Below are 22,495 nucleotides of genomic sequence, written 5' to 3' on the forward strand. Positions count from 1 at the left end.
AAAATTTCACATTCCAAAAATCATATATATTGATCAAGTAGTTTATTTTTATAAAGAAAATCATTTTTAAGTGGTTAATAGGAATTCATAGTTATTACAACATGAATCTTGCAAGTTTTGAATTATTGAGTTATCTCCCTTGTTTCTTGAGATTTTCTTCAAAATGGCTGGTGAGACAATCATACCTTGGATACTCATAAAATTTAATGGGAATTCTTAGACATTACAACATAAATATAGTATGAATTATTATTGAGTTATCTTCTTTGTTATTTTAGATATTTTTCAAAATGGCAAGCAAGATGATCACTCTTCCGATACTCATAAAATTTGATTTTCTTATTTAAAAATAAAACTGCTAAATCAATTTACGTGATTTTTGGAATATGATATTTTCATTTTGTCATAGGTACATACATCATACAGATTCTTATTTTTGTTTTTTTTGATATAGGGGGAACTTTGGACAAGAAAGTGCTATAAAATGTATCATTAACCTTTTAGGCGATCGTATCTCGGCAGACATAAAAAATATGGTGGATTTAAACCACTATCTTCAGACAATTCTCACCTGGAACCGTAGAGATTCAACGCCGCCCACTTGATCACCAAAGTTAAGCAATGTTGAACTTGGTCAGGACTAAATGGGTGACCATTTGGGACATCCAGGTGCTGTATGTGCTCTCCACTTATCTCAGCATTGTTTCCAGTCGTTCTGGACTTCTCCTTACCACTAGACTCAAATACTGCTGATTCAGGAGAGATTTGGTTAGGGATTGCGCGACCCTTGTCACATAATTAAACACGCAGCTGCCCCTACAGGGGGTATCCTTTGTCTTTCGAGACTGAATGGAGGCATCGAATGTTCTCATCTTGAGTGTTATTCTCACAATGTACCTTCTTTAGGTATATCTTGTCAAACTCTGGAATCTTTCTGTCAAACTTTGCACGGAATTTCAAATGGAACCCTTTATTCATTTAATCCACATTGGTAGCAAAGACTCATGGTGTAACGGATGTAGTACTAAGTTAAAATTCAGTTTTAAGTGACACTCTCCTAGAGGTTGAAGGTTAAATCCTCAGTGCAAACAAATCAAAATCTTCTCTGGCTTTTCTCTTGGTAGTTGCCTTGGAAATATGTTGGATAGCCGGGAGAGGGTGTATAATGAGAGTATATATGTTTGTCTTCATTTGGGCAGTCAAGTTTCAATCTTGGCTTGAGATAGTTGCCTGTCTAGCTGCACTGATGAGCTGTGATACAGTGAAATAGTACTGTATATGAATTTTTTTTTTTTTTACATGGGCATCACCACTTATCAAGGCCTTGAGGCCACTCGAGGATAAGGGTTAAAGAGTGTACAGTAGAAAATGGACAATATAGTAATCATTAGTAATGGAAATTTGGTGAATTTGTTAACTTATATGGAACGGCTCATCAAAAACTTGTTTACGTTAGACTTGAAGACAACCATATTGTAATCAGCTGGAAAGCAGGAAAACGGAAGACAATTCCATAGACGTGCAGTTCTAAGAAAGAAGCTTTGCTCATGGAATCTAAATTTAGGTTTAGGTACAGATAAAGAGTGGGGGAAATTATTGATAGTGATTTTTGCTAGACAGGTGTTTCTTGTGAAAGTTTGGCAAGGGGGGGGGCCATAAATTGGAGCTCAGCCGAGCACTTGCCATGAAAATAACGATATAGCAGAGACAAACTCACAATATTTCTTCTGTGAGAAAGAGGTTGCAGGGAAGAGAAAAGGACATCCCCTACGAGGCTACAAAGTCTATTTTGAACTCTATCAAGGCAGGATAAGTCCTTTCTAGCAGCTCCTGCCAAGATGTGGCAACAGTACTCCATCCTTGGATGTACCTGGCTCTTATATAGATAGAGAATTGCATCAGCAGTGAGATATCTACTAGATCGATAGAAGTATTCCACCATTTTTCCAGCGGCTTTGGCAACGGATTTAATGTATGTGTTCCACTTAAGATCAGGAGTAAAAGTCAAACCCAAAAGCTTGTCAAAACATGAGGCCTGCCCAAGACGAGAGCCATTAATTTCAATTGATGCCATTTGGGATCAGAGCATTGATGATATAAAGATAAAAGCTTGGTTTTTGATGCATTAAAAGTAACCAGCCACTCCTTTCCCAATTGAACCACATGCTCAAGATCAGAGGAGAGAGAATGAGAGAGAACTTGGTCGTTTACAGTCTTAGATGTGCTACCATAGGATGACTATAATGTTCCCTATCTTCGGTTGAGCATATTGGAAAGTGGTATGCAAACTGCCATTAGCATATTAAGCGATGCTCTTTGTGTAAACAAATCGAGCTTAGGCATTTGGATGATGTCAAAATATCGTTAATTTACTACCCGTACAGCAGCAGCTGAATAGTGTAATGGTAAGAAGCCTTGACTGTCGTTTGGGTGGTCAGGTAGTTGCCTCTCTAGCTGCACTGATGAGCTGTGATACAGCGAAGCAGTACTGTATGTGGATGACTATCTATATATATCATTAGGAGGTATATTTAGTAGAGCTGAATATGTTTTTATTATTTCAACCTCAGGTTTTATTTTGCTTAAATCATTACAAATTGTTTCAGTCGATAGGACAATAATATCCTGCCGATCTCTTCAGATAATTCAAGTCAAAATAAAAGATTCTTAAAAATTACAAATGAGCATTAAAAGCCAAGATTTGAAGTGCTGGATACTTTGCAGTGCATTGATTGGCTAATTGATGTCTTATGTCACATTGCAATCAAACCCGAGCGCATGACGTCATGTTCAGAGAAAAGATGATCCAACGCTAAGTCTACGAATATGGCCGAGCAACAACTACTGGGCACCATAATATACAACATGCCAGCTGGTGAATTGAAAAGTTATCCAACAAAATCAGAAAAAATAACTCAGTCGTGCTTGAATAATGACTTGCTGCCAAAATATATATATATATATATATATATATATATATATATATATATATATATATATATATATATATATATATATGAATAGAAATGTATGAAAAAGAATACGAAAACTATAAAAGCTTATAACTTTTCTTTATTCGTTTTCAATTGGTGACGTGCAGGAATACAAAATGATATTAGGAAAAAAATTAAAAAAAACTTTTTTTACATAATTTCTGACTGATACTTCAGTCTTCATCGGTGTAGTGAAAGTATGAGCATGCACGAGGAAAAGGGGAATGGAAAAGGAAGGAAGGAAGAGGAGGAGGAGGAGAAGGAGGTAGAGCCAATGAGAAGGTGCCACGTCAGTTTTAAATATATACACATATAAGTACGCACATACACACATGCGCACATTACATATACACATATAAACGAAAAATTAAACAGTAAATAAAAATGGAGAAACGCGCCTTTAACTGTTCAATCTTTTGAATTCTAACAATATTATTTATTCCAAGAAAGAATATATATATATATATATATATATATATATACTCGAGTGTATATATGTGTATTGTCTATAATGAGTCTCTTTTAACTTATGAGTGTTAAACGTTCTGATATGTGATTCGTCTAGTGTATTCTCTATTGGGTGTTGATTTATTACATTTTCACCCCAAACAAGGCATATTGCCACTTTGGTGTAGGGGGCTACTATCAGGGGCAATAACTACTGGGGTACTATGTTGGGATTTGGGCAGCAAGATGTATTCTCTATTGGGTGTTGATGTGTGTGTATACATATTTTAACAGTTTATAGACAGGGTGCAAACAATACACAGACATTTTTGTCAGTTGGAACACTAGCAAAAACACATGCCCCAAATCTTCCTTCCATGAGTCCTGAAATCAAAGATGCTTTTCTCCGAAAGTGAAAACACTCAGACATGAATTATATTTTGATATAATCATTTATTCCTTACTGGGTTTCTTTTCAGAGGTGGCATGCTTTGTATAAGACTACCATTTGCTAAGACACCCCTTTCTGACTTCCGCGGGCGTCCTATCCAAAAAAAAAAAACGTCCATTTGCTAATGCGTTGCATGTTGAACTGATTTCCGTCATAACTAAAACTCTACATCTCAAAAGCTATCTTTTCCATTGCATCATCACTACACATAGCCTAAAGGTCCTTGCTGGGTTTTTGTCACGTATCTTTGTTTATATTATGGTAAACTTAAATTGTTTCTATCAAATTAACATTTTTGTTTGTGCTAGTTATGAAAACTAACATTTCTTTCCATTAAAACATTTTAACACAAATAATTTTATATGTAAATATTAATAACGATCATAATAATAATCGCCGACCAGCACATATTTCAGGGCCATTACAAAAAGAGCTCTTTGTGATTGTTTTGATTATTGTATTTCAGAATTGGTTGTATGTGTTTTTATTCTTAATTTCAGAGCTTAATGATTGGAACTTTGCCGACCAATCATATGCAGCGAGAGCGGGAAGTTTTTAAGGGACTCAACCTTTACAATAAAGCATGGTAATAAATGACATTTTTCTTATTTCACTTTCATCTTGCAGTAACTTTTGTTATTTTGTTTTATTATTTTATTTGAAACGAGTAATTTATTTATTTATTTATTTATTTATTTGTGGACTATTATTCTCATCTTAATAGTTGTTGTGCCACTACGTTTCGGCCAAGTTTTCCTCTGGTCTTTGTCAGATGGTTAATCGTGACAGGATAGGAATGCTGAATCTCTTAACTCAGTTATTACTGCCTTCCATAGTTGTTGTCGTCTCACAACGTTTTTGGCCAACTAATCCTCTGGTAGCATTGAAACCACTATCTTTAGACAATGCCCACCTGGAACTCTAAAGATTCAATGTCTCTATCCACTGCACCATGGGCCCCAAAGGGCAATCAAGATTGGATTTTTTAGTCTTACCTCTATAATGCCACCATTCGCCCATGTATGGAGTATTTGGGCTGGTGCATCTGCTGCTAGTCTCTCGCTCCTAAAACAAGGTTCAAAAGAGAGTCGTCAATCTGATAGGCCCTGAACTGGCATCTAAGCTTCAGCCTCTGTCCCATCAACGAAACGTTGTATCCCTTTGCCTGTTCTACAAGTATTTTAATGGTGAATGCTCTGACGAACTGCAGATACTTGTGCCCCACGACGTAGACACCCTCGACAAACCCGACAGGCAGCTAAATCCCACCCCCACACAGTAGATGTAGAAGATCTTTCTATTCCAGTAGTTTCTTCCCCAGAACCGCTAGACTCTGGAATTCCATTCCAGGTCCCTGCTTCCCCAACTGTACTGACATGCAGAAGTTCAAGTGTAACGTGAACCGACATCTTGCTGCCCAAATCCCAACATAGTGCCCCAGTAGTTGCTGCGCTTGATAGTAGCCCCTACACCACAGTGGCAATGTGCCTTGTTTGGGGTGAAAATGTAATAAAAAAAATAAATTTTTTAAAAAGTTTTTTTTTGGGGGGAGGGTATTTTGTTTCAACATAATACAGTCTGCTGCTGTCAGAAAGGCTGTCTGAAGATATCAGCTTCCTGACCAAAAATGCACCGAACATTGATTTTGTTTTCATTTCCTTTTGCAAAACTCAATCATCCTCTACAAAGCCTAAAGCAAAAACAACAAACCAAACACCATGAATAAATAATTGAATATATAAAAAATTTGAAGCAAATAATACTATTACCAAAATTATTGGATTCGATATCAAATAATCTGAAAAGAGTTGATGTATCGTAAAAATTAAACAACCAAACCCAACCAAAATTATTGGAGTTTGCTAAAACAAAACAACCAAACCAAACATTATGAATAAACAATTTATATATATACTAGCGCGCCACCCAGCATTGCTCAGTCATAAAATATGCTTAAATATGATAATTTATGCAGATTTCGTATTTATTATTATAGAGTCAATCCTCTATTGATTATTATCTTGTGCCCAATATATAGTGATTTAAAAAGTTTTAAAAAAGATATGATTTGGATACCATCAGCTTGAATCGAAACAAAAACATTTATATATTCACCGGACCTTTCGCCCACTGATTATCACTTTTTCAAGCTTCTGGACAACTTCCTGCGCAAAAGGTCCTGGATATGACCTTAAACTATATCCGATGGTGAGGCCCCAGCTTGCGGGCCTTGGGGGAGTGTTGAGCCACCCTTTAATTGCCGTTGCTCCCAGGTCCACTCTGACCCGGAGTGGTAGTACCTGTTAGGGTCCCAACTATGGGTTAAATAGAATCCGACTTAAAAAACAAATATACTCCACTAAAAATCGTTCCTCAAAATAACTAGATTTGGCATTAAATAACCTGAAAAAGGTTGATATGCCGTAAAACAAAAACAACCAACCAACCAACCAACCAATCCTGCGCAAAAAAATTGGCCTTCATTGACTTCATCGCTTCCAGAATTCTGATTTCTATGCTAATGGGGTAAATAAACTTGTTTCTCGTTGGCAAAATTGTGTCAATTCTAATCGGTTCTTATTTCAATTAATAAAGTTTATTATGAAAGGAGTTAAGATCTTCTGAAGTTGAACGCTAAAAAACAGCATTATTTTTGCATAAACCTAATATAATACACGCACACATGACAACATACGTGTCTGCTGCTTCTGTCTTTTGGCTGCTGCCCTGGAGATTCAGCAACCATCCAACAAATATTTTGGCGTATCCTTTATTTACTTACACCTCTCATCGTCTTTCGTACGGAACCTTTATCGGAGTATGCTATTGTTTTTTTGTTTTTGATATGTTTATTGCTGAATGCACTAATAATTCTAATTTCCTAATTGTTGGTTTTCATGGATTTTTTTTTTTTCTTATCTCAGTTCCAAGATGGCTTGCTTTTCTCTCATATATTTCCTTCAACAAACCTGGGACTCTACAGGAATTCTAAGAACATCAAGAATGAAATTGGGGAGTTGAATCATAATTGAATGATCTTGTAATCCGTCATGGAAAATGTTTTCCGAAAGATTTGGATTTGTGACTAAAACTATTTAAAAGATATGGTATTTGTGGAAAAGCCTGTGATGTTTTGGGGGTGTCACCAAAATGGAACGGAAATTGTAATTTCGCTCCGGCGCAGTTATTTTTTGTTCTACACATCCATGAAAAAAATCGATAACAAGCGAAAAACTAATTAAACAAGCGAAAAACTAATTAAATAAGCGAAAAACTAATTAAACTAGCGAAAAACTAATTAAACAAGCGAAAAACTTAAATTTAATAAATGAAAATGGCTTGCACGACCGACAATGTATAAAAATAAATGTGATCTTTTTTCTGTTTAAAAAAAAATATATATATATATGATTCGTTGTTTAAAATTTCCCCATTAATTTTTTGTGCTTTCGAAAAATAAAAAAAAACATGGAATTTTTCCTGTTAAATTAAAATAAATAAATGTGACTTTTTTCCGTTAAAACAAATATATATATATATATATGATTCATTGTTTAAAATTTCCTTTTCGTTTCATTTTATTAAAAAGCAAAAATGATTGCATTTAATTTTTTTCCATTAAATTGAAAGATAATAAATTTTACTTTTTTCCATTTTAAATATAAGAAAAAAAAATTCAGTTTCCTGTGTATATAATTCGTTGTATTAAAATTTCCTGTTGTGTTTTATTTAAAACCTTGTTATTTTGTGAATACATTAAAATATTGATTGTCATCCATTTTCTCATTTACGCTCAATTTTTTTTTTGTTGTGTTTTCTATTAGAAACGTGTATTATTGCACCGGAACGAAATTACAATTTCTGTTCCATTTCGGTGATACCCAAAAAACACCACGGGCTTCTCCACAAATACCAAAGATATTTTTCATAAACAAATTCTTTTCATTTTTTTTTTTTTTCCTTTTTTGCAAACAAATCTAAATTATTTTCATCATCAATTCTGAAAATTCCAAATTGATAAAGAAGCATTCACCAGAGTGACAGGCATGCCAACAACTGTGCTAACGAATCAATCCAGACAAAGTTACCTCCCCTCTTCTTTTTTCTTTTAGTTATATTCATACTAAACAAGGCATTGATATGTAAGGAAATATTTTTTGAAGTCAACCATTGGTGCTTTAACTACCAACTCCTGACAAATATGACATTAAATAGTGAGTATTTATTTGCTTCCCCACGAAAGCAAATTAGACACAAGGTCGTTTTTTTTATGTGGGGAGAAAAACCAGCTCCCCCAAAAAAGAGGGCACTCTGGCAGTGTCCAAATAAATAGCAATTGTCTGATACAAAGGGTTTCCCCTACATTGATCAAACCTAATTGACTTCAAAACGTCCTGGCCCAAAAAGCCAGGCGTTTGCGTTACCTATGCCAGGTAAGTATATATGACATTAAATAGTACAAAACAATTGAAATCTTTTTTCTTTTTTCTTTTTCTTCTTCTAGGACAGTGGAGTTAAAAAAGGTGATCGTAGAGTTCCCATACAATTATAATTTTTCTGCGTGTTTTGAAGAAGTAAGAAAAACGTTTGTTTTTTTTTAAATTTTTTTATATATATATTCCAGCATTTTTAAATGCATGATGAGAGATACGAAATGCATAAATGAACAATTCGTTTGCAGGTCAACATTGAGAATATTGCAGTAAAATATAAATGAGTGGACCTTTTTTTTTAACAGGTTAAAAAATGGAATGCACAGACAGATGGGCAGATATAATAAAGAAGATGTTTTAGCTTGTTAAAAACAGGCAAAAGTTATAGCCCATTGATTTAGAATGAATGCTTTATGCCAAACTGATGGTTGAATATGGTTAAATTTGTGCTCATTTTTTGCATTAAATATTAATCCTTATCCTTCAATCTATGCTGCCCTGCCTCCTGTCAAATTTCCACAAAGAAACACTCATCTAGCTACAACCACTATCAACAATTTCCTCCACTCACTGTCTGTGTAAATCTAAACACAGATTCTATGAATAAAGCTTTTTTCCTAGAACTGCCCGCTTGTGGAACTCTGTTCCACTAGCCTGCTTTCCAGCCGAATACAATATGGCTGTCTCCAAGTCCAATCTAAACAAATTTTTGTGAGCTGTCCCCTTAAATACTCATATTCTACCCTATTTCCACCACTAACTATTAATATGCTGTTGTCTCAGTGACTACCGTACCCTCATTGACTCTTATCCTCGAATGGCTTTTGGGCCTTGATAAGTGACAACTCCCTTATAAAAATTAAAAAATAACTGCTAATTGTTGTGCATTGAATGGGTACCATAATACTTAATTCGCTGCACCTTATGTATAGAAAGTCTCCTAATATTATTAAGAGTTATTATGTCTGGTGCTATCAGATTGGCTTCCTGAGACGAAATGCACCAAACATTGATGCTTTTTGTTTTTCTGCTTCCTTTTGCAAAACTTAACTATGTTCTGCAAAATCAAAAACCAAAAACAACAACCCACCTTTCCCTCCTTTTCCGTCTTCCCATTTCCCCCTTTCTCTTTCTATCTTCCCTACTTCTTGAATGGTTTCCTAACATAAAATATACCAAACGTTAATATTGTAACCCTTTTCCGTCTCCCATTGCAAAACTCATTCATATTCTGCAGGGCAGGGAACAAAAACAATAAAATCCACTATAAAACAACCAAACCAAACAATACAAACTAGTGATTAAAGAAAAAAAGAGCTTAAAAAATAATAACTTTCTACAAAATAACCAGATACAACATGAATGCTATTTCCAAAATAACTGGATTCAGCATTAAATAACACAAAAAGGGTTAATATGCAGTAAAACAACTAAACCAAACCAAACCAAACTCTACGAATAAATATTTGAAAATATAAAGAACTTGAAGCATAGAAACTTTTTCCAAAATTACCGGATTCGGCATTAAATAACCAAAAAGGGTTGATATGCACTAAAACAAAACAAAAAAAAACATTAATTATGTTATTCTAACAGTCCTTTGGTAAAAAGGCGTAATACCCGAAACTCTACATTTCTGGCTAAGAAGTAGATCAGAAGAAGAGTTAAAAATCAGTTCCCTAAGTATTTTAGAAAGTCAAGTTATTTTTTTCATTGGAAATTTAAAAACTTTCTTATGATTTTAATGTTGCCTTTTTTACAAATACTTAAAGAAATTCATATTATGAGTGTCATTCCAAAAGTAAAGTCTCCTATTTTTTTAACTCCAAAAGTTGAAGAGCTATGGAGACATGAACAGTACCATTAAAATAAGCAAGCTTTTGTCCTTCTAGAATATATTTCTCTATATACCACCATTCTCAATGCACTTTTGGGCAGCGATGAACGATGGCTGTGCGTGGGTGTCCGGAATATAAGGATCGTTCAAAAAGTAAAGCCTCCTCTTTTTTTTTTTTTTTTTTTTTAATTCAAAAATTGAAGAGCTATGAAGAGGGGAATTAATTTTTCTACATAGTCACCATCATTCTCAGTACACTTTTGCCAGGGATTCAATGATGCATCTCTGCTTCTGATGCACATGCATGACAGGGGTTGCTTTTGAACGATCCTTATATTCCGGACACCCACGCACAGCCATCGTTCATCGCTGGCCAAAAGTGCATTGAGAATGGTGGTCTCACGCCGTCAATATCTGAAACAGAGAGATGAAACTTTCAGGTCATGAATGCATAACTTCAGTCATCATAACAATGCAATTTGCAATCCCTTCTTATCCATTTGACGGAATTATAAATAGGAGGCATTACTTTTGGAACAAACCTTGTATGAACAAAAACCGACAACCAACGGCAATATTTAAATCACAAATATGCGTATACTTTTTGGGGGATGATTTCTTTTGCTTTTGTTTTTGTTTTCAAGACAGAAAATTTACTCAGTTTGTTGGGATTTCTTTAACAAATTGATACAGCCTTTGGAATTCCCTCTCTGCTCCCTATTTTACAGTAGTGTATGATTACAAAAAAAAAAATTGAAAGGCAGGGGTGATAGCAGCTCACCAATCAGATGGAATCACATTCTGCTATCAACCAATCAAAAATCAGAATCACTCCATAAGATACATTGAATCTCTTAAGAATTCTTACGCCTAACTTTTTTGTCTCCATACGGGGAGTAACTTTGCTCTTGATCTCAGGACTCTTTCGGATTGGCTACCTACTGAAAACTCTATTCTTTGTCTTAATTTGCAAGCTTTTATAATTCTGGATTGATACAGCCATTTTGTTTGGAACAACATTCTCTTCTAAAACTAAAATTGCTTACAACTCAAAATAAACACTAGGCACATGGAGGAAGAAATAATTTTTTTTTTTTTGGTTGTGATATATCTTACAAGGAAGAACCAAAGATTGGAACTCAGTCGAGCATCCACCTTGGAAATAATGATAAAGGAGAGGAAACTAAAATGGCTTACAACTAAAAATAAACACGATGCAGACACATTGCAGATATAAATAATCAATAATTAAGATTAATATAATCAATAATTAAGATTAATATACTCAATAATTAAGATTAATATACTCAATAATTAAGATGAATATAATCAATAATTAAGATTAATATAATTAATATATAAGATTAATATACTTAATATTTAAAATTAATATACTTAATATTTAAGATTAATATACTCAATAATTAAGATTAATATAATCAATAATTAAGATTAATATAATCAATAATTAAGATTAATATAATTGATATTTAAGATTAATATAATCAATGTTTAAGATTAATATAATCAATATTTAAGATTAATATAATCAATATTTAAGATTTAATATAATTAATATTTAAGATTAATATAATCAATATTTAAGATTAATATAATCAATAATTAAGATTAATATACTCAATAATTAAGATTAATATACTCAATAATTAAGATTAATATAATTAATAATTAAGATTAATATAATTAATAATTAAGATTAATATAATTAATAATTAAGATTAATATAATCAATATTTAAGATTAATATAATAATTACGATTAATATAATCAATATTTAAGATTAATATAATTAATATTTAAGATTAATCAATAATTAAGATTATCACAATTATAAGTGAAACATGCACAAATATTTTAGTTTTCTCCACTTTATCATTTCCATTGGTTCCTCCGATTAACAACAATTATAATTGTCATTTAAATATTATTATTATTAAGTATTATTATGAATAATTAATATAATTATATATATAAAATAATTCTTGACTTAGCTCCAATCTTTGGTTCCTCTTATTAATAACTAGCCTGGATGCGCGGCGTTAAACAGGTGTTTGGAGGTGTGTGTTGAGCAAAAAAACAAGAAGTGGTACGAGGCAGCAGGCTCTACCCTGTACCGCGAAGGAAGAAAAGAACATGAAAAAAAAAAAAAGTGACGTCTTTGCCATTGCGTCCATCACCAAACCGAAAGTGGCAAAGGTTTAAATTAGGGCTAGTCAATCGAAAATACCAGTGAAAAAAGCGACCCCTACTTTTAGAAAAGGGTCTAGTTGAGGGTGAAGGAATTAATATTTTTAGCCGATTTTTCGATATTTGTCATCCAAAGAGTCGAGCTTCAAAACGATACCAATCGTGTGAAAATCTGTCGCCTCTGTTGAAAGTTTTAGGCAGATATACGAAAATGCATATATACATACATACATACATACATTTAAACAGACAGGTGAGATATATTATAGATTATTAATAATTTCTAACAATACTTAACACTATCATAATCCATATTTTGGAAATTAATTTAACAAATACACAAATCTGTGTGGTTGTGTAACTAACATTCAGTTCCAATTTCCGGCCACCAACATAAACATGGAAGCCCAGTCTGAATGGTTGTACACAATTCTTTTTCTTTTTCTCTCTCCTCTCCCAAATGTACACAATTCTTGTTCTTTTCTCTCCCTCTCTCAAAGAGATTTATCTGAAAAATTTGTGAAATTTACAACATCTACCATCTTGTGCAACACATTATGTTGGCAAATAAATATACGATAATTAAAAACTATTCAAACGCCTTCAATATTGTCATTATTCTTTTAATTCATTGGCTTGTGTTCATTGTTTTTCTACAAGACTGCTTTGGCATAGCCTTCAAATACAACTCCTTTTACACTACACACAATGCTTCAAGCAAGCTACAACATCCTCCTCAATTTTTTTTTTTTTTTTTTTTTTTTTTTTTTTCCAAAAAGATTTTTGGCACTTCTACAGAATTGGGACGAGATTTTGTAGTCGATAAATGGAGTTTTCAGAAAAAAAAAACAATGGTTTCCACTGATTTTTTTTTTTTGTTTGTCAATTCTAATAAATTACAATGGTAACTTCCAAATTATGCAGTTAAAATTACCTGATTATTACTGAATTATTAAAAAAATAAAACCTTAATCTTGTTAGCAGGTGAAAAATTGCCGCCATCTTGTTTAAATCGAAATGGAAAATTACCTCCCTTTGAACTCTCCTATGTCTTATGATCGTTTTCATCAAATTCTATTTTTTTATTTTCTTTAATAAATAATTTTCTACCTTATCGATTTTTGTAATTTTTTTTAATATAATCATCTTAAAAATGCGAGGAATATGTAGATACCATTGTTTTCATCTGAAATTTAGTTTTATGATTTCTGAAATTTCGTCCCAATAGTGTAGAAGCACTAGATCTTTATTTAAAAGAAAAATTGAAATTGTTGCTTTATTTTTCAATTCCTTATTTTTATTTGCACAGGTCGTGAATATTTTCAAATGGTTCAAGTTGGTGCATAAAATACCAAAGAAGGAATTCACTTTACAGTCTAAACTTCCTCCTGATTTGAAGATCAAAATTCAGGCAAGTTCAAAGTTCTTGACTATTTTTTTTTAAGTTGGTTGATTTTAAGAAAACTGGCTTTGAATCATTAAATTGTGATTTAAATGAATTGTTCATTTTAAAATTTCAATCAGTTTAAACATTTTTTTTGATTACAAGGCTCGGCACTAAAATTGATGGTTTTAAACAGAATGCAGTGAAAAATTGTGTAAAGGCAATAAAAATGACTTCATGTTTTTTTGTTTTTTTTTAACTTTTATTAAATGAAGGACGATTTCAATTTAAAATCTGTTTTGTATTATGGTGAAGTTACCAGCTCTAGGAACGTTGTTGATCAGTACTAACGAAGCCTACCTACCCTGTTTGTTTGGTGCTAAGATGTAGGAGGTCAGTAGTGCAGGTCTAACTTTAATTGGTTTTCCATTTTTTTTTTTTTTAATTTTAATTAGTATCCGATAAATGTTGTTTTTTCTTGGTGTATTTAAATTGATCGGTGCTTAGCATATTTCGGTAATTTACATTGGCTACCAGATGAACCTAAACCAAAATCACAAAAATCCAATGCACAAAATACAAAAGTATACCATTGTCTTACACTTCTTGCATATAAACTGGTTATCATTTAACATTAAACTATATGTTGAAAATGATGAAAAATCCTTTGTGATTAACATTCAGAATCAAGTTGTAAATCAATGTTTAATGTTTCTTTTTTTTTTAAATTTAATTTAAAAAAAAATTCAATTTCAGGAATTCTCTGTACATTTGTGTGATGATCCATTTGAAGTGAAACTCCGGGATAATTACGAGGCAAGTAAAATGAAAAGATTTTTGCTTAGTTGTTTTTAATTATGAGTTGTTGTTTTTTTTTCTAACGTTGTGTCAACCAAATTCCAAACTGAGCTATTCATAAAGAAAAAACTAGTATTCTTTTTAAATATATATTTATGTTATTTATCTTTAATATAAAATATATATATATATATATATATATATATATGAGCAAACAGTTAATGAAATATGTTAAAAAACACTTTGAAATGAGTTAAAAACATATTTAATTTGAAAAAGAAACACTAGGTAAATGGATAGTCCTTAATCCGCAGAGTTTCGAAGAAATACTTTCCTTCTGATCAGAGGGTAGGAATTAGCAAAATGCAGGATCGGATTTTGCATGCAGAAGTATTTGATGAAACAACAAATAAGTCAAAGATCTTACTTGAAAATAAAATAAATTAAGCAGAGGGAATATAGTAAAGAAAAAGGTGATTACACATTAATGGATAGTCTGGTGGAAGATAAAAAAATCCAGTGACGGTAAAATCCATATTATAAGCTCTATTTCCTATTTGGTATTATCGAGCTTTTATAGCTGGCTGAGATAAGTTTATAAATATTAATTCTTTAATATTTATAATTTACTTTAATTTTACCATCTTGGATCATTTTGGTAAATTCAATTGTAATTTTCATTTTATATATATATATATATATATATATATATATATATATATATATATATATATATATATATATATTTGTTTTTTTAAAACTAATATTTTAAAACATCTAAATTATCTCCCTTGAAAAATAATGAGGTGTGGGGAACCATTTTTTTTTCCTCCTATAAGTGCTTTATAAATTTCTTCAAATTCTCTAAATTCTCACTATCCCTCATTCTTGGGTCTCCCTCCCTTTATAACCTACACCCTGTAACTCACTTACTCCTCCCCCAACACCAAAATGACTCCCTTCTTCTACTAATGCTCCCCCACCCTCATTATTCTATCTTCCTTCCTTTTTTTTTTCTCCCCCTCTATCCTGTCCCTAAATAAGATAAACCACAGTGATAAGTTAGTCAGTCCTAAGTCAGCTAGAGACCTGACTAGTTTATCTTGTCTGAGGAGGTCTGGTTCCGAGTCCAAAATGAGATTAGACGAATTTGTGTTGAGTTTTTTACTTTTATGCATATAGTAATCTATTATATTAAATGAAAGATGAAGAAAAAAAGTTAAATATAACTTTATTATATCATCAAAACCATAAGAAAAAGTAAAAAGGGAAAATTAAGATTTAGGCCATGACATTTCGAAGCTAAAGCTATATAGTAATCTGTCACAACAAGTAGTGATAAGTAGTAAGATTGTACATCTAAAATAAGAATAAGTTTAAGGTTCCCCAAATTCATGCTAGAATTGTCTACAAGGAACCATGCCGTAATGGATAAAGTGCTTGGTAAAATTCAGTTGTAACTGATACTCTTCTAGCGGTAGAAGTGTGGGCAATACTCAGCATATAATTGCAAATTATGACGTCTATCTTTTTCTCATGGCTGAGTATGCTATCCCCATAGATTAAATAAAGGGTCCTGTTCAAAATTCTATAATCTAATATATAAAATGCTATAGATCTGTCTGTCTCCATATTTTCAAACTCTATCTCCTCCGAAACTAAAAGTCACAAAGCGGCGCTAGGAGCCTCAAATGATTGGATTTTTTTGTGGACTGTTCTTTTATGTGTCTTTAGCCGGTTAAATTAGTTTTTAGGGGGTCAAAAAGGAGTTAAAATTGTAAAAAATCGTTATACATTTTGTACATTCATCTTAATTTATTTTTAATATTTAATAAGTTCATATGTGTATCACATTGGTGCAGTGATAACGTCACTAGTTTTGAATGCTACAGTTTTGTTTTTGGTTTCGATTCTAGCTGATACCACCCAAATCCTTTTTTATTTACTTTTCAAATTACGACTGTATAATAATAAATGAATAATGAAAAATTTCCCCCACTCTTTATCTGTGCCTAAATCAAAACATGGATTCCATGAACAAAGCTTCTTTCTTAGAACTGCACACCTGTGGAACTCTGTTCCGTCTGCCTGCTTCCCACCTGAATACAACTTGGATGTCTTCAAGTCCAACGTTAACAAATTCCTAATGAACCGCCCCCTTAAGTAAACACTTCATCAAATCTCCACACTAACGTAATGTACTTGCAATAACCCTTATCCCTGAGTGGCTTCCGGGCCTTGATAAGTGGTGACCTCTGTGTAAAAATATATATATATATATATATATATATATATATATATATATATATATATATATATATACGAAATCTGCACAAATTAAAATATCATATTTAAGCATATTTTACGACCAGGCAAAGCTGGGCGCCCCCTACTAGTTAATAATAATTGATTAAATGTTTTTCACCGTTTTTTTTTACTTAGTGAATGATGACATATAATTTATTTTTAATCTAGTAATTAGTAGTAATAAATAATGATCTATATTAATAATTAGTAAGAATGTACGTCTACAAAACAAGAATCCTAGAATCATTCACCAAGACCCGTGACATAATGGATAAAGTGCTTGGTAAAATTAAGTTGTAAGTGACACTCTTTTGGAAGTTGAAGTACAAGCAATACTCAGCATGCAATTGTAAATTACTTAGCACATCTACCTTTTTCTCATGGCTGATGGAACAAGAGTATGCTACCTCCGTGAAATAAATGAAGGGTTCTGTTTAAAATTCTGTAATTAATAATAATTGGTTAAATGTTTTTTTTTTTTTTTTTTTACCTTTCGTGTAATGACGGATGAAATATAATTTATTTTTAATCTAGCGTAGTGCTATGTTCGGAGAAATGGGATCAGAATCATTGGATATTCTAATAAGTAAACCAGCTTATTGTATTTTTAAATACCATTTATTCACAGCAGAAACATTAAATTAATTACAGACGATATTGAATATCAAGCAAAGCCACCATATTGTTCTTTGTCCCCCTCTAGAACTCTCTAGTCTTTTCAAAGATCTGTAAGGGGCAATAACTCTTACTTTCTTTATTCCATCTTTTATCACTATAACATATAGGATCTATTTTTAGTGTGTGTGTGGGGGGGGGTTATTTGTGTTTTTATTGTTTCTTTTACCTTTCTGGTAATAGTCAGCTAACCTACTTCCTAACTTCCAATATGTCTGCTGCCGGAAGCAGTGACAAGGCAAATCAGTTCCTTCGGTTTTTTTTTCTCTCATGCCTATATTTCCCCTGTGCATGGACTTTTTTCCATTTATTAATCATTGAAAAGTTTTTTCAGTCTTATTTTAAGAATTATTGAAATTAGTTTTTTTTTTTAAGGAATTACTGAAAACACATTTTGCGCTCTTTTATTTTAAAGAATTATTGAAAACACGTTTAAAAACTTAAATTAAGAATTATTGAAACAAGATTTATTTTTTTAAGAATTACTGAAAACATTTTTTGCGCTCTTTTTTTTTTTTTTTTTTAAAGAATTATCACCAAGTCAGTAATGAAAGAACTGTTAGACAAAACTTCGAACACGTTTAATACAATGCGATGGTTGGCAAGGCGTGGCTTAATCACCAACAAACAAATCTGCCGAAAGTGTCCTGAGAATGAATATTCAATGCAGAAAGGGAAAAAGATGTGCTGATAATTTCATAAACATATTTCTTATGAAATTTAAAATAAAATAAAATCTTTTATTTTTAAAAATTTTCTTATCAATATATAATCTTATATATCTTATTTTATTTGTAAAATTTTGTTGTATATTTTTCAATAATGTCGTTTTCTCATATTTTATTTCAATAAATCGCTTCACAATAGAAATACTGAAAAATAATCAGAGTAAAGGAACTGATTTGCCTTGTCACCACTTCCGGTAGCAGACACACCGGAAGTTAGGAAGTACATTAGCTGACTATAACCACCTTTCTTTTATTTGTTAATTTTAGCTTTTGAGTGATGAGTGGGCTGAGAATGAGAAAAGAAGACTTGTCCTTGACCAGAAAATCTTGGACTTACGAAAAGCTTATGTTTTATTGCCAGGTAAGTAGATGCAAAACAGAAGTTCCAGGATCAATTGTAGAACAGTTGGAGTAGCAGGGTCAGTTGGCTGGAAAAAAACTAAGGAATACATTAGATAAGGATGAACTTGTGAGAAAAATGGGGGAAAATAAAGAACTAATCTGAGATTGGTTGATTTGGAAATAAAGTTTTGAAAGTTGTCCAACATATGCCAAATTGTAAAACAGACGATAAAGTGAATATGATTATGGTCTGCCTCAATTCAAAACCACACAGACTCACTAACAAATTTGCAGTTTATTATAGATCAGTTATAAGGAGAAACAATCTGCAGATACGTCTTTCCCAAACTAAATAAAACATAAGTGAACAAGGTAAGTCACTAGTAGAATATTTAGGCGATGACGGTGGTCAAGTGGTTAACGACACTGACTGATGACCTGAGTGTCCCAAGTTCTAATCCGGTTCATTGCACAAAAATCACTTTCACTTAGGATGTTGGCAACCTTCCTGTAAGTACCTGATGTATTTCTCAAAAGAATTCTGACTAGAAAAAATATCAGGGAAACCAATGCCAACAACAGAATTTTCTGATTCATGCGATATGATGACGGATGAAAAGTGAAGAATATAAATTTTCCTTTTCCTTATTGATCCGTTAACTTTTATACTGTATCATTTTAGTGGTCTCTTGGTCTTACCAGATTCCAGAATGGTTTATTTAGTCTGGTGGAGTATCCCTATTGAATGCTTGAATACTTACCTTTCGATTTTGGTTTCATTTTTACTTTTGGAATACTTCTCAGGAAAGCTACAAAATACAAAATTTAAAAGGAATATATATATATATATATATATATATATATATATATATATGCTACAGGCGACCAAAAAAACTGCCAAGTAGCTGAAACAATAATGTAACTTAACAGAAAGATAAGGTAATAAAAAATAAAACATATATAATTTTTTTTTTTTTTCTGCATTGATATTCATATTAACAAAACCTTTTTTTTTCTATTTATTTAAAAAGATAATATAACTGTGTTATATATGGGTCGTGGAATAGCATTCATTAGAAAGTAGATGTAAATCAATTGGCTGGGGAAAAACTAAGGAAGACACGAGAGTAATAGGGATGAACTTAAGAGAAAAAGACGATGAATAAAATCTGAGAATGGTTGGTTTGAAAGTTAATTTCTGAAAGCTGTCCAACATATGCCAACCTGCAAAACATGCAATAAAGTAAATATGATTATGGTCTGCCTCAATTCAAAAGATTCAACCACTAAATCTTTCAGAAGAACGAAACTTAAATCATCTGATGAGGTCATAAGTTATTTATAACTAACTGATGGAAAAATTGTCATGACCATGTATATGTATGCCTGAATATAAAAAAAGTGTGTGTGTGTGTGTGTGTATATATATGTGTGTGTGTTCTATTCTAATATTTAGATTATTTCTTGTTCTGAAGGGAGCAGCATAGAAGACCTGTACACATCCCTGGCCAAAAAAAGTGCCGAGATTTACATCCAAAGATCAAAACAACTATATTGTAAAGCTCCGACCAGAAGTAAATTGTTCACGTGGCATGTTGAAAATCTGGAGATTGTTGCTCTTGCTGACCTTTCTTACCATGGCAAGAAGGCCGTCGTGGACCACATGAAACAAGTGGACGCTGACAGGTAAAATATAAATCTTTATTTGTGAAAGTAATATTTGTTTTTAATATATCAAATAGAGAGAATATATACATAATATATATATATATACAGGGTGTTCACAAAGTCTGACTACATTATGTAGCCAGACTTTGTGGTCACCGTGTAGATTATGTAGCCAGACTTGTTTCTTGCTAATAAAGTCAGATGGTTTTGTGGCCAGGTTCGAATCTCCCAACCAGCTGTAATCATAACTCCCTGCATTGATAGCTACTTGAAAGGATGAAACATTAATATCCATAGGTATTAAAAATATTATCATAGTAATAATTTTTTATATATATATATATATATATATATATATATATATATATAGGGTGCCCACAAAGTCTGGCTACATAATGTAGTCAGACTTTGTAGACACCCTGTATATAAGAGTAAATGGTAGTTTGCTTGAAGCATTGCTGGTAAAGGAGTATATGGAAGTTTTTAAAGCCAAAAGCAATGCAGAAAGGACCGGAATCATGAGAGTAAAGAAAAGAAAAACAAACAAACAAACAAGCAAATAGACGGGTATGTAGAGAAATGTCTCACTATTTATTCATCTATCATTCCTCATCTTGTTGTATAATTATTTTGCAACAAAGTTGTTGTTATGTCCGGTGTATATAAAGTCCATTGGTGCTATGGAACTTTGATTAATTTCGGGAGAAAAATCGCTCCCCTTTTCAAAAAGTAAACAAAAGTATATTCAAGATGGCGATGCGCCTTGTTTGGGGATAGAAGTCAAGACCGCAGTAAGATGTGACTAGTTAAACCGGGGTAATTTTATTTAATTTATTTTTTTTGTTATAAACATTCATTGTTTTATTATATATTTTTTTATAATTTTGTTTAATTTATTATTATTATTATTATTATTATTATTGTTTCAAACTAGCGACGCAGCTAAGATTTTTTTCTTTTTTATTATAGTATCGCAGTAAAATTCACATGACCTATGGTGTAAGGGAGATAACTGTGTTAAACTTTATCTGTTATGTTTTGATAAAGATTTTTATACTAGTTTGTTATAAATATTTTGTTGTTATGTTTTTATTTTTTTTTATTATTTGTATTAGTGTTTAAGGGGGCTAAAGGGGCTTAATTTCATGTATTTTTTTTGTTTTATTTTGTGGCTATAATATTCTTTCTTTGTTTACGTATATAAATATTTATTTATTTTTTTTAGTGTCCCAGTAAACTCCAGGTAAATTATAGTATACGGGAGATAACTCTGTTTAGCTTTATTTCTCTTACCTTTTTTTTTTTTAAATTTTACTGACTTGTTATTAATATATTTTCATATATTTTCCTGGTTTGTGTTTTAATTTCCTATTTTATTATTTGTGTTATTGTGGGGTAGGGGGCTAACTGGGTTTAAATTTTATGTTTTTTTTATATATATAATATTCCTTCTTTGTTTGTGTATATTGATATTTACTCCCCCCCCCTCGTATTTATTTCTTCTTCTCGTCTACTACAATTGTTATATTTTAGTTCATTAAAAGATGTCTTATTATACGCGCAGTCTTAGAAGAGTCTTATTAGAGTGTTTGTCGTTGAGAGAGAGTCTTATTACAAGTGATGTTGTATCTTAGAGAGAGAGGGATATTGTGTAAGAGAGATTGTTCGTGTTATGAAGATTCATATATATTAAAAATGTTCTTTACTTAGACGTGTAGAAGAAGAAACTCTTAGGTTAATAGATGTGTTGCTATGTGAAGCTCTTAGTGTGAGGAGATAGTGTTCAGACAGTCTTAGTGTAGATATGAGATGTAGATTCACATTGTGGATATGAGATGTGTATGTCACGACATTTTATAACACAGACATATAATAACAATTCACTTTACCTTTTTGTAAGAATCACAAACACAAGACGACGTTTTATCAAAACACATAATGGGTTTATTTCTTCACGACCGGCCGGGGTTTTCTCATCAAGAATTCAAAGCTTCACATTTTAGTTTCAAAGTGACCGTCTCGCTTCCTAGACGTTCGAATTACAAACTCCAGACTCTCTCTGAGTTTCTCACTGACTGTCTCACTAACTAACTAACTCTCACTTCCTATATTGAGAAATCCATGCATGTCCGGCCTCGTGAGCAAAATTCACGTGTTTCAACATGCGCGACTTTGCACGTTTCCGACATTATCATTTCCCAATAACCTATTTTTTCTTTGATGT

At 32.0% G+C, this 22,495-nt stretch overlaps 1 protein-coding gene across 2 annotated transcripts in view; it reads left to right on the forward strand.

Moving 5' to 3' along the window:
• The window catches only part of LOC145269494 (protein hobbit-like), a 387,158-nt gene that overhangs the window by 235,029 nt on the left and 129,634 nt on the right, over nt 1-22,495 (forward strand). For both annotated transcript variants that reach the window (XM_080125227.1, XM_080125228.1), the window contains exons 24-29: nt 4,392-4,477; nt 8,396-8,465; nt 13,679-13,780; nt 14,510-14,569; nt 18,529-18,622; nt 20,079-20,289. In XM_080125227.1, coding sequence (XP_079981353.1) covers nt 4,392-4,477; nt 8,396-8,465; nt 13,679-13,780; nt 14,510-14,569; nt 18,529-18,622; nt 20,079-20,289 — 623 coding nt within the window. The remainder of the gene's footprint in view (nt 1-4,391; nt 4,478-8,395; nt 8,466-13,678; nt 13,781-14,509; nt 14,570-18,528; nt 18,623-20,078; nt 20,290-22,495) is intronic.

This window comes from Euprymna scolopes, chromosome 45 (assembly GCF_053919585.1).
Source record: "Euprymna scolopes isolate OS-2025 chromosome 45, ASM5391958v1, whole genome shotgun sequence".
NCBI classification, from domain to species: Eukaryota; Metazoa; Mollusca; class Cephalopoda; order Sepiida; family Sepiolidae; genus Euprymna; species Euprymna scolopes.